General features: G+C 37.3%; 1 protein-coding gene across 1 annotated transcript; it reads left to right on the forward strand.

The window, feature by feature from the left end:
• Positions 1-675: 675 nt before the first annotated feature.
• stg (string) lies at positions 676-10882 on the forward strand. Its single transcript, XM_017618382.1, has 2 exons — positions 676-1382; positions 8930-10882. Exons 1-2 carry the CDS (start codon positions 1324-1326, stop codon positions 10578-10580), a joined length of 1710 nt encoding a protein of 569 aa, XP_017473871.1. The 5' UTR covers positions 676-1323; the 3' UTR covers positions 10581-10882.
• The last annotated feature ends 2157 nt before the right edge of the window (positions 10883-13039 follow it).

The raw sequence follows: 13039 nt of genomic DNA on the forward strand, positions 1-13039 counted from the left end.
TAAAATATATATATCTGCATTACTAATATAGCCATTTTCTAATGCTTTAGTAGAACGTATATTTAGTAGTTTAAAAATGTGTGGGACTGACTTGAGAACCAGATTGAACCTTGATATAGTAGCAGCAATATTATAGNTATATTTAGTAGTTTAAAAATGTGTGGGACTGACTTGAGAACCAGATTGACCACTGATATAGTAGTAGCAATATTATACACAAAGCAAGGCATAAAAAACAACGGTGATACTTTGTTTGAGCCGCAAGAACAAATGTACCAATTTAATGAATTGGAGAATGTAATTAATTTTTTTACTAAGTACCAGTAAACAGTAGTACATAATACAAATATCTGTAATAAGAAAATTTTGAGTAATTTGTTCGGATGCTGAGGATTTTTCACTTGTTTTTGGGGAATTTGGCAATTTATTTGTGGCAACACTGCAACTCNCTGTAATAAGAAAATTTTGAGTAATTTGTTCGGATGCTGAGGATTTTTCATTTGTTTTTGAGGAATTTGGCAATTATTTGTGGCAACACTGCAACTGACTTTTTATTGTTGGTGCAGTGGTAGCAGAGCTGCTATTTCCCCTCTTTTGCGCGCTGCAGAATTGAGTGGATAATGTAAAATAGAGCGCGCGTAAAGTTTTGTATAAAAGGCGCCTTTATGCGAATGAGTGAGTTAGTTTGAGTTTTTGCTTTGTGGTGTGGTGTCAAGTAGTTGGTGTGCTTGCTTCGTGCGTCTTGCCAACCGCCTGGTCACTCCAAAATCATATCCGACATTCAATTTGAAGTGAATCAATTTATAATATTCAATGCAATTTCCTTTGAAACGTATCAAAAATAAGAAAACTCAACTCCTCGGGACTATAAGCAATATTGAATTGATACAAAATGATATAGAACATATGTGGTTTATTAAGTACTTAAGAACGAACAATCAAAATTGTAAGAAGCAATTGTGGTGGACATTTTGCATAAAGGTTCTAAAAGTTGTAAATTTTGTTTAAAATCAAGTATGAGAATCGCCCAGCTATTTGGCTAGCAAAAGGACTGCAATAAATAACGAAATAGTAAATAAAACAAGTGAAATTAACAAAAATAAAATGCAGCAACAGTAATTGAAGTGCACAAACCAGAGCTGATGAAAGCAGCAGCAGCACGTGAAGGAGTTTAAAACAAAGGAGAGTGAAGCCGCTGAAAATTGTGTTCTAGCAATTTTCAGGAGCACAGAACCAACGATAGTTAAAATTAACGCCCGACATTTTAGTGCCGGAATATTTTGCCATTCTGTAATTAAGTACAAAAGTATATAAAACTACAAAATGCTGTGGGACGCAATCGCAGAAGAGACCAGTGGTGACATGGCCATGGAATTCACAAGGTAATTTTAAAGCATTGAAATAAAAATTCAAAAAAAAAAAAAATATTTTAAACGGAAACTAAAAGTACAAAATTTATTCTTTCAAACGGAAACTAAAAATAAAGGCAGCGTAAAGGGTGTAATAGGTGTCAGATGAGAAATATAAAATAAGCCTGTTTCCTTTAATAAACCATATGTGAACGTGGCATACGGGAATGAATTTGGGCTAAATCCTGCAAAACCTGCAAATCCTAGACGTTCTGGATCGCACTGAATGTGTGGGCTCTAATTACCATTTAAATTTTATCTCGGGAATACGTTTTTGTGTAATTCAAAATTATGTGCATACCAACGAAATTTGATGAAGCTCGGAGAGCAAGTGCATCAAGTTGAATTAAGTGAAATTAGAATCTTTGGTAGACACTTTTGAAAGTTTTCTTGCTCAAGAAGGTCCAAAGCGCCAAAACTATGTATGTACATACCTAAGTTTGTAAAATATAAAATTTATCATGATTTATGTATTTCGAAATGAACTTCCAACGAATACTGACAATGAAGATGGCACGACGTCCAAACCGGTTTGTCTCCAAACGAAACTAGACAAAGGATCAGAAGTTCATTCGAAAATATAGTACTTACATATAAGCTATCCACCCTGTCGAAAAAATTAACCAACAAAAAAATTTACGTTTAATAATAAAAATTCCATTTTAACATAATGGTTCAATAGCAAAAGTTTTTCTTCGATAATTCGACTGTAAATGCAAATGAATTTCGTGCATGAATATATTTTTAAACCTGGATGGGTTCCCAATATTTTTTCTACATATGTACCTGGTCATTTGAAAAATAATTGGGGCACGATATTTTGACTAGTTTTTGTGATTCTTCGATTGTTTGTTTAATGATTACCTATTATTATTTTTTTTATACAAATACTGCTCATTATTTAACAAAAACCGGTTAAGTCCAAATTTCAATCTTTGTAAGAAATAAGAAAATTTCAAAAAAAATGTTGCATAAAACTTTAATAAGATTTTTTTTTTTAATTCTCGCTTAATAAAGTGCAAGTTTCAGGTGGATAAGAATTCACGTCGATTTTTGATATTTTTTTTATACATCAAAAAAATCAAAACTGGTTAAAATGTCGTGTCACATGACTAATTGTATACGCTGATTCGTCGACCAGGCGAAGTCAACTTTTAGAGGCGTTTTTTAGTAAAACTATTAGAATTCTAAAAATCCATCAATTTTTATTTCATAGAGGAAATGTATGTACATAGGTACTTACATATATGTATATATTCTTTTACTAGAGCTATGCCGGTTGTCTGGTAGATATCCGGCCGTTTTTAGATTATTCGACTATCCGGCCGGATACTGCTGATATCCGGATTTCCGGATTTTTACTCAAGAAATTTTTATTTGAAACATTTTTTCCACAAAATATTCTTCGTTTTGAAAAGGTTTTCCACATTAAAGGGCAATTCGCTATTAAATGATACCCGATGCACGAAACATTCTTTTTGAGTTCACTAAAGAGGTGGGGGCGCAGAGGTGTAGTTATTGCAACATCATACAAATTCCTGAAAATTCTTTGCAACTTTGTTGACACCAATTCATTACTAGTTCATAAATCGCAGATCTTTTCTTGTGCGGTCGCTGTCTTGGCTACTTATCGTTTGGATATCCACATCACTGCAAAAACTTGAACCATTGTCAGAATCGTTGACTTTTTCTTTACCTAGAGTGCGGTATTTTTCGCAAGATTCAATTGGTTTCTCCATGGAAAGTGATTTATAATTTCTAATAAGTTCGCCAAAACCCAGTTGTTGTTGTGGTAACAGCATACAAATTCCCCAAATAGTTTTTGGGGAGTGATGCTGGAGTGAAAGTCCTTGGCCAGATATACAGTATCGATCATATCTATAGCACGCCATTTCAAAGTGATATTGTGTGCCACTTATGTTTATTTATTTATTTTTAAGAATTTTCAATTAAAATACAGTTCTTTCTCTAACAAACCCCATATAAACCCAAGTTAAAAAATTTTTAGAATTTTACCCTAAATTTCAAACTTTTTTCTCGGAAGTGTTTGAATTTTTCTGAATACACAGTTTTATAGCCCAATCAATTTTAGTCTGATAATGTGCAAGTTTCAAGTGGCTAAAAGTTACCGTTTATTTTATAGAATTTTTTTCGCCAAACGTGTTGCGGTTTTCTTCCATATACAAATAAATTGAGTTTATTCATATTATGGAAGCCGATGCGACAAAAAAAAATTTAAAAAAATCAATGGTAATTCGTAGCCATTTGAAATTTGCACATTATCAGACTAAAATTGCAGGGGCTACAAAACTGTGTACTCAAAAAAATTCTAACACTTCCGGGAAAAAAAAGTTTCAAATTTGAGTGAAAATTGTTTACACTTTTTTGTAGTTTTCTACAAATTGTTGAACTTGGGTATATATGGGGTTTGTCTGGGAATGAACTAAATTTTAATTGAAAATTCTTAAAAATAAATAAATACACATAAGGGGCACACAATATCACAAGGAAATGGCGTGCTATAGATATGACCGATACTGTAAATCTGGGTCGATCCTGTTATGTAGACCGGACTGTCGTGGGAATAGGCACTGAGTATAACAATACTCTGAAATTCATTAGGAATAGCAGTCCAGTCTTCCGACTAAAGTATTCCATATGTGTACGTTAATTCGACGAGAACGCGAAGTCAATTTTAAATTATTATTAGTAAAAATATGTGTTTATGTATGCACATATGTATGTATTTGAATTGTATTTAGGTACGTACATATGTATAAAGGATATTATATAAAAAAAAAAATCAGTAAACTTAATTAAATAAAATTTCAATTAAGGCCTCTAGAATAAATTATATTTTGCTACTTTTTACAAACGGTGTTCTTCAGCCATTCTACGACAGGTATCCAGGGTTAAATTCGTTTTTCTTTTAAAGCACGTCTCACACGACTGGCACGTTTGTAAATAATTTTAACAAAAATATGGAAGACAATAGGGGTATTCACTGAGTCTTGCAAAGCCCTTGCAAGGTGCACGGATTGCACGGTTTGCAAAGCTGTCCCATAAGAAAACCGGGTTTTGCCGTGCAATCCGTGCAATCTGTGCACCGTGCAAGGGCTTTGCAAGACTCAGAGAATACCCCTAATCTCTTTAGCAGTTACACGATTGGGATTCCATAGGAACTAACTGGGAAATGTATCCGAAGTGTTGGGGATCCCTTGATTCCTTTAGGTCATCGAAAGGTGTTCCCCTACTTGACTTTCAACTGACCACGAACCTGACGTGATGGAGGCTAAAATAAATCCACGCCTCTGCCTTTCAAGCAGAGCAGCAGAGCAGAGCGCCTACTTTCCATTGCCGCTCTCGCTAGTCAAGCGCAAGTTCCAAGTCGCCAACTTTACAAGCAATCACAACTGAACTTGAACTCCATTCCAACGGTTTCAGCGTGTAGATACTTTTGTTGTTACGACGTGTTTATCTTTCTTCCTCATCTCGCTGTTCGCGAGTTCACTTCAACAGGCTGACAGCAGTGTTGCCGGAAGTGAGATTTATCTTAAAAATGAAGATATTTTTCATAAATAATCAGAAACGAAAGAAAAAGATAATTACAACTGGAGTTTCCACAGCAGCACTTGAATTTTTCTTTTTGATAGTTGGCAACACATTTTTTTTCGTTTTCGTCATCAATTTACTGCTGCAATTGCGAAAGTAGGCCAGCTTGAGTTCTATTGTCAAATATGGATAGGAAAAAAAGTGAAACGTTGAACTGTGCCCATTGTATACACCGTGGCTTTTGGTAATTTGCACTGGTAGTTGACAACAAACCTTTGCTTTTTTTGTCATAAATTTACCTTACAGGTAGATATTAATATGTATTGAGTTTTATGAATATGGTATATTTTGTGTACTATTTTCATATATTTGTATAACAAATAAAATAAAATCTTCAATTGAGATATCGTCACTACACACGAATAAACGCGCGATAGTGTTTTGACGGCGAAAAAAGGCGTTCTTACGTTTTTTTGAAAATTTTACCATCACTAGGAGAATTTTTTAACAAAAATTTTCTGGCAACACTGGCTGGCCGGCCGGCTACCCGTTGCTGCGGTCGATCTCCCCATTAATAAGCCAAAGAAAGTGAGAGTTCTGAGGTATGGTTTTTACAACGCCTTTTTGCTGTTGCTTTTATATCGTTTATTCTTTCCAAATACATACATACATAGTATGTATATATGTAAGTATTTTAAGGCTTTAGTCGAAAAGTAGTATAAACAGTTGTACGTACATATATTTTCACTTTTTAATTCCACATTTGGCTTCGTTTGTTTAATGTTGTAGCACACAAATGTATCCAACACCGTTGGATTCGTCATTTCCTTCTCAGACTGTGAGGTTTAGCGTCTTAAGCTGCACCATGGAATGGTGTAGAGTTGGTCATTTGGAGCGTGACCAAAGCGCGTATGGTGGTGTATTAGCACGAATACGTTGCAGATCACCTTAAATTGTTTTGATTTGTATTCCTACAATAGCTTCCCCTGTTTTAGTTATGCCACAAATGCAATTGGTATGTACACCAAACCCTTGCCCATTGAACGGTGCGCTCGCCTTTCTGGCGGATGGCGAAGGTGTTTTCCGCCTTCACTTGGCAGTGCGTCGGCGACAGTTGACTTTCGGTTCTGTGTTTTTGCTTGTGGTCTTACTTATTTCTTGTTTTGCACATTCAGGCCCTTGTTTTCACTTCACTGCGCTACTTTTGCTCGCATGTACGTACAACTTCCTTAACTTAAGTTAACGACCTGGTCTAATAATATTTCCGCTGCATGCTGATCGCATTTTCTTGCACAACCTTGGCACCTTCGTTGTTTACTTTATTCTATTTCCTATTCGCTTATTTGTGTTTTAGCTGAACGTGGCGTGTACGGTGCAGCCATTAGAGCTGGCGAAGTAAGGCAAACTTCCTTTTTTTTGCTGACTGTTCGTTCCTCCCTTGAAGCTGAGCATGCAGCGTGACTTTATAGTTTTTTCTCAACTTGCTTGAAATTCTTAGGGAATAACTTGAGTTTTGGTGCATGAGCTCGACCACTGCTTGACGTAATTGTCGTCGCTGTATTTGAAAAGTACGAACTCGTAGTTGGCTACTTCCTTGTTGTTTCCGCGTTCTTGCGGGTCATTTTGAGTCCATTGGAGTAAGTCAATCAGTCAACCATTCATTTATTCCTTTATTTTATTTTTTTTTTTTGCTGTTATGTCAATGGCCAGGTTGGCAGCCAGCCGGCACAGTCGCAACATCTGCGAGGCGCTGCAATTCATATGGGTATGTACTAGGGTGATTGACTCGGTTTTTCCAAACCGGTTTCCACCGGTTTTTTGGAAATTTATAGGCGGTTTTTTGAGATCTTGATTTTTCGAATATCGAACAAACGGAATGTTTTGATCAAAGAAACCGTTTTTTTTTCATTTCAAACAAATCCAATTAAAGTTTCAAGTTTTTCGAAGTCTTCCCGTTTAAGAGAACTGTATATCATGTTAGATTTGAATAAATAAATGCTTGGCGCTTAAACGCTTTTTACGTGTTGGTCCGAGCTTTTCTTAAAATTCGTGTTCTGCTTAGTTATGGCAGAAATATATACTCGGAGGTTTACCATTGTCTGCCGACGGGCGACAGCTATTAGAAAACCCTTCTGTTGATGTTGCTGGGACCAGAAATTGAACCAGGAATCTCCAGAGTGGCAGTAGGCACCTCTAAGCACTCGGCTATGGCGGCTCAAAAACCGAAAAAAAATCAGAAAAAATTCAATAAAGTATTAGAAAAGACCAAACGTAAATTTTCAACTTATAAAAAGTCCATTGCAATGACGAAATTACCATTTATATGAAAAAGTCATGAACGACTTCCATACAAACGGAGCCCAAACTCATTTAAGACGTAACTTTTCCGCACAAGACTCTTAAGTGACTAATGCATGACATTCGCTACGGGGAAAAAACACTTTGCACTTATTTCGCTTTGATGTTTTCTAAATAAAAGCTATCCCTCCTGTTTATAACATAATTTTTGTCCATGACTCGATATCGAGGTAGCATTTTCAACGTATTAAAACTACATATGTAAAATAAAACTGGTTTATCCTTTCTTTATTTCAAAATCGGCAACCGGTTTTGAAAAAAGGCGAATAATCGAATACCCTAGTATATACATATGCATATATCGATGTACATAAGTACATACATATGTATGTCCAAATGTTGCGCTGCTGACGGTCTCTAATTCTACGCTGCTGCGGCTGCTCCTGCACTGAATTCCATTCACAGTATACAAACATACATTANTTCTACGCTGCTGCGGCTGCTCCTGCACTGAATTCCATTCACAGTATACATACATATACATTCAAATGTACAAATACGCTTGTTCCAAGTCTATTCGTGTGTACATACATGTGTATGTATGTATGCTCGGAAATGTTGTCGCCCTCTGCTGCTTTCAGTCAGTATTCCCCCATTTCGTCGATCAATATCAGACCCGGCATTATACTGTTGTTGTTTTCATCGAATGCAACTCGAGGCACGGGACTGATATTCTCGCATGGCACTGAGGGTACAGTAATTCAGCGGCGTTTTGGTGTAACAAGCGCTCCTTGCACGGTACACCTATGTACATACATACATTTGTATGTGTTTAGCTGCAGCATTTGTATGGTCTTCTATTGTAGTTCCAGTTGCGTTGTTTTTATGAACAACCCTCCCATACATACATATCTGCTTATAAGTACTGTGTTAGTTTGTGGGTTGAATTTTTCTTGTTCTTAATTTAATGGTGTTGTTGGTGTTTAGTATATCCACCACCGCCGCCGCTAGCACCAGCTCTCGAGCACTATTGGCAACCACAACAGCAGAGCTCCCTGCTATCATCCTACTATTTGATACCATAAATAAATGCTTTTACAACTGTATACATGCACGGATATGCTTGTAACTTACAGCGCATGTGTACAGGCCAGTTCAAGTTGAATGAACCCACCGCCTGCACATGCACTCATACATGCACACAGCTACTTTGAACGTCAGCTGCCTGCATGGGCTTGCGCCGTCTAAGCGAGCTGGTGGTTCACTCAACANAATGAACCCACCGCCTGCACATGCACTCATACATGCACACAGCTACTTTGCACGTCAGCTGCCTGGATGGGCTTGCGCCGTCTAAGCAAGCTGGTGGTTCACTCAACGCTGCTTAGTCCAATTTGATTCAGTCCTATTTTGTGTGTCCTGTGTAGTAGTGCGCTTGAATTTGTTCCAAAGGATGTTGCCCGCCGTGTGGCTTTTTAGATGCCGCAGCTCCAAAGCTACCACCCGCGCTGTTAGCAATGTCAATGGCGCCTACTTTTTGATTTGTTTGTAAATACCTGCCAATTTTCTCTGTTTATTTCTTTTCACTACTTTTTCAATAATTTTTTCCCAAATTTCTTCAAAACTTTTTTAATGTCGAATTTGTTCTTCTCTGTTTGTTTGCATTTTAGTTGTCAATTGCCACACGACTTGAATTCTGTCTCGGTCGCTGCCAACAAAAACGCTTCTCCCCATCATCACGAGCTTGCCATTATGAACAGCTCGCTGCACGAGATGGCTGTCGATCATCAGTTGTCCTTATACAATGACGATGAACGGGTTAATGAGCTTCAAGAACAACGCTTGCGTTCGACGGCTTTCGAAATACCCCTACAAATGGGTCTGCTTTCACCAGAAGGGTCGCCGTGTCGCTTCCAATTCGTGCAAAAGTCCGGAGTACATACACATCAGCGAGAGCTTATCAACAATAGCGAAAACAACCATAATCGCCAATCAATCGCGTCGCGCCTACAGAAGCTACCAAATACCAATATCCATGCCAACGGCAGCAGCAAAGGTTCCCCAACGGCTGCAAACAGCCTGCGCATTTTTCACAGTCTTTCTTCTGGTTCGATGGGGTCTTCATCGATGGAGGAGGACTACATGGAACTCTTTGAAATGGAGTCACTCGAACATTCGCTGCAGCCAGCGAATTCGATGCCTAAAGTTCCCAGCGATTTGGATTCGTTGTTCATTGGCCAAATCAAAAGTTTCTTTTCACCCGCACACCGTCCAGCCGAACAGCCAAAATTGATAGAACCTTTGAAAACGCCTGAAATGCGTCGACCCCCAGTACGTCGCTGTCTGAGCATGACTGATAACTGCTTGCCGGCGCCAAAGACACCTGAGACACTGCTTAAACAAGTGCAAGAGACTGCAACAAGTCCGTTCGGTGCCAAACAGTTAACAGCTGAGCGTAACAATACCACCCTTAGCTACTGTTTCAAGCGTCCTGACCCACCGTCGAAGACCACCTCACCCCTACAAATCAAACGGTACCGCGTTGAAGCGGATAAAGAAAATCTCAACGACTCTTTGACAATGTCGCTGGCTGTACTGGCAACGCCGCAACCTAAGCTGAGTCATCCCCCTCCATTGCGCAAGAGCATGTCAATGAATGATGCTGAAATCATGTCTGCGCTAGCCCGATCCGAAAGCAAGGATGAACCAGTTCTAATTGGTGACTTCAGCAGGCCATTTGCACTGCCGTTGATGGAAGGTCGGCATCGCGATCTGAAATCGATTTCCTGCAACACCATGGCACGTTTACTGCGCGGTGAATTCGATGATGTTGTGGCCTCCTACCGCATTATCGATTGTCGCTATCCGTATGAGTACGAAGGTGGCCACATACGTGGTGCACAAAATTTGTACACGCACGAACAGATTATCGAAGAGTTCCTGACGCAGCAAAAGTCTGAGGATCAGCAGAAGGCGAGCAATGATAATCGGCGCAACATTATTATATTCCACTGCGAATTTTCATCGGAACGTGGACCGAAATTATCGCGTTTCCTCCGCAGCACCGATCGCGAGCGCAATACGAATTGTTACCCAGCACTCGAATACCCCGAGATCTACCTGCTGCACAATGGTTACAAAGAGTTCTACGAGCAGCATTCGGATTTGTGCGATCCCGTCGCATACTGTCCCATGTTGGAGCCAGCTTACAATAGCGCGTATCGCCATTTTCGCTCCAAGTCTAAGTCGTGGAATGGCGATGGTGGTTTGGGCGGTGCAACTGGGCGACTAAAGAAATCTCGTTCACGACTAATGCTGTAGGATGGGAACAACAAGCCGGAGCCAGAGAAGCAGCTGCAGCAGCCTATGAGACAATTAGAAATTGGTAAATCCGGTCAGTCGTCGCAAAGCCCTAAAATATGAGAATATACATACATATTTGTTTATACAATTGCAAAGCAGCAGAGAAGGAGCGTGGTTGGCGTTACAATGCTGCCGGCAGCTTAGGCAAAGCGACGACGGATCTACATAGTTGACGTGGCGGTTCGAGTCGTCAAGGAGCAGGGTTGGGAGAAGAGCAAATTTACGAATGCAGTACAAATTCCAAGCTCAGCTTTAAAAAAGGCTAAAATATGAGTATTTGTACCAACATATCAATGTTGGTCTCCCACCGCCAACTCCCAATACCAGAGTATAGGAGCAGGCACACACACATTCGCACTCACACTAAACTATTATTTACATACATTCATAAATACATACATACATGCAACAACAAAAGCACAATCACCCAACCATTGATGCGCCCCTTTTGATCATACCACAGTCATTCATCAACTTTACATTCACTTGGTTTTTGTTGAATTTTTTTATTCGATGTTTTATGTCCTATTTGGATTTTATTTTATAGAAACGGTTTTTATACAACTCAACGCTTGTGTGTGTGTGCATTGAATGCACTTCAATGTTTATGTGTGTGTGTGTGTATGTGCGTGTATAATGTACATAGATGTGTGTACATAAGTAAAAAATACTAATAATATTTGATGTAAAGTACTAAGTCACTGGAAGTGAATGTAGTATACGTGTGCGCGTCTGCGTCTTGATGTAAATATATATATGCTTAAGCATAATAACGCAACGTTTATAAAAATGCTTAAAATATTAATTTATTTGCTATGAATAGCTTTAGTTAGCTTAATTTAATTTAGTTGATATATGTATCTGTAGGCGAGCGCAGGCATAGGCGCACGCCAAAGACATACATTCATATGTACATATGTACAAATAAACACACTCGTCCATTGTAAATTTCTGTGTGCGCAAAAGCATTTTAACTTATTTAGATACAAAAGTTTAAAGAGAAATACCAATGTATATGTACTATATTTGTCTAGTGAAATTCATGTATTCATTCTTTAAAAAAAAATGCAAATGTAAAAACATGCTGCTTAACATTTTTGAAATTCGAAATTTGTGCATTATTATGTAATATTTTAATGTGTACAAACGCAATTTAGAAAACAGAAACGAAATTTCCTTTTAATGCGAAAAATGTAATGCAATTTATTTTTATACGCATATAATTTGTTTATATACAACACATACATATATGATCATTACTTAATTTTCTTTGTTTATTTTCGGTAAATTTTTGATTATATAAATTGATATGATTTTTGCAAACTACATATTCATTCAAATTCATTTTCGATGTGAAATAGCGCATACATATGTATATCCCCATCAGAAATATTAAAATGTAACAATTCGCTTGATGTATATATGCATACATTCATACCTACATACATATGTACTGATGTACGCACGAACACCCACAAACATAAACACGATCGAATGCACGCACATGTAAGGCTGCAACGAACGCCAGCTGCCAGCTATTAACGGTTGCCGTTGTAGTCAAACAAATTCACCGTAAAGTTAAAAACAATTACGCTTATTTTATGTTATAAGAACCCCTTTTTTATTTTTAAAGCATAGCTTTCTTTTTCCTATAAATAATTTAAAAAAAATGCAAAAAAAAACAAAAACAAAAGAAATGCAATACAAAAATAGAAAGTAAATATGTAATAAAAAAGAAAAATATATAAATTTTTATAAACAAAAACATGGCTTTAATTACAACCATAACAAAAACTATTTTGATATTTTACTTTGAGTGGCGAGAAGAAGAATTAATGCACTTGCTTTGGGGCTTCAAATAAGCGTGATTGTCATGACGGCTTCTACTTCGAAGTGAATAACACTGGAAATTATTATGATCAGAGTTAAAGGGACTCATTCGAATGTTCGAATTTTGGTGAGAACCGTAACAGACCTCCCTAATTTTTGCGCTAAGTTTTGCACTAATTTTTGAATCGCCAATACTTTTAGCTATACATACATAATATTTTTAACTTTGGTTAACTATTATTTTTCAATATTTACATATGTATTTGTTTACTTTATTACTTTTTAACCACTTCGCCAGCACAAATCAAAGCCAAATTTCGCTTTGAGTTGTTTGCGTTGACTTTAAATTTTTAACTGTGATTATATTTTAAATGTTATTAATTATTTTTTATTTTTCTGTTCTCAATCCCATTTGCATTTACCTACTGTCAATATTAATCTAAACGAATGGTGAAATAAATACATATATTTGCTACATTCACAAATTTCAAACTTGGTGTCATATTTTGCATTACATAACATCCCTAGTGTGTTCATAGCTCTAAAGTATACTTAAATAAACATAAATTTTAACTAATAACATTTTT

Source organism: Rhagoletis zephyria, unplaced genomic scaffold, assembly GCF_001687245.7.
Source record: "Rhagoletis zephyria isolate East Lansing unplaced genomic scaffold, Rhagoletis_zephyria_1.1 Rzeph_scaffold_01610, whole genome shotgun sequence".
NCBI lineage: Eukaryota > Metazoa > Arthropoda > Insecta > Diptera > Tephritidae > Rhagoletis > Rhagoletis zephyria.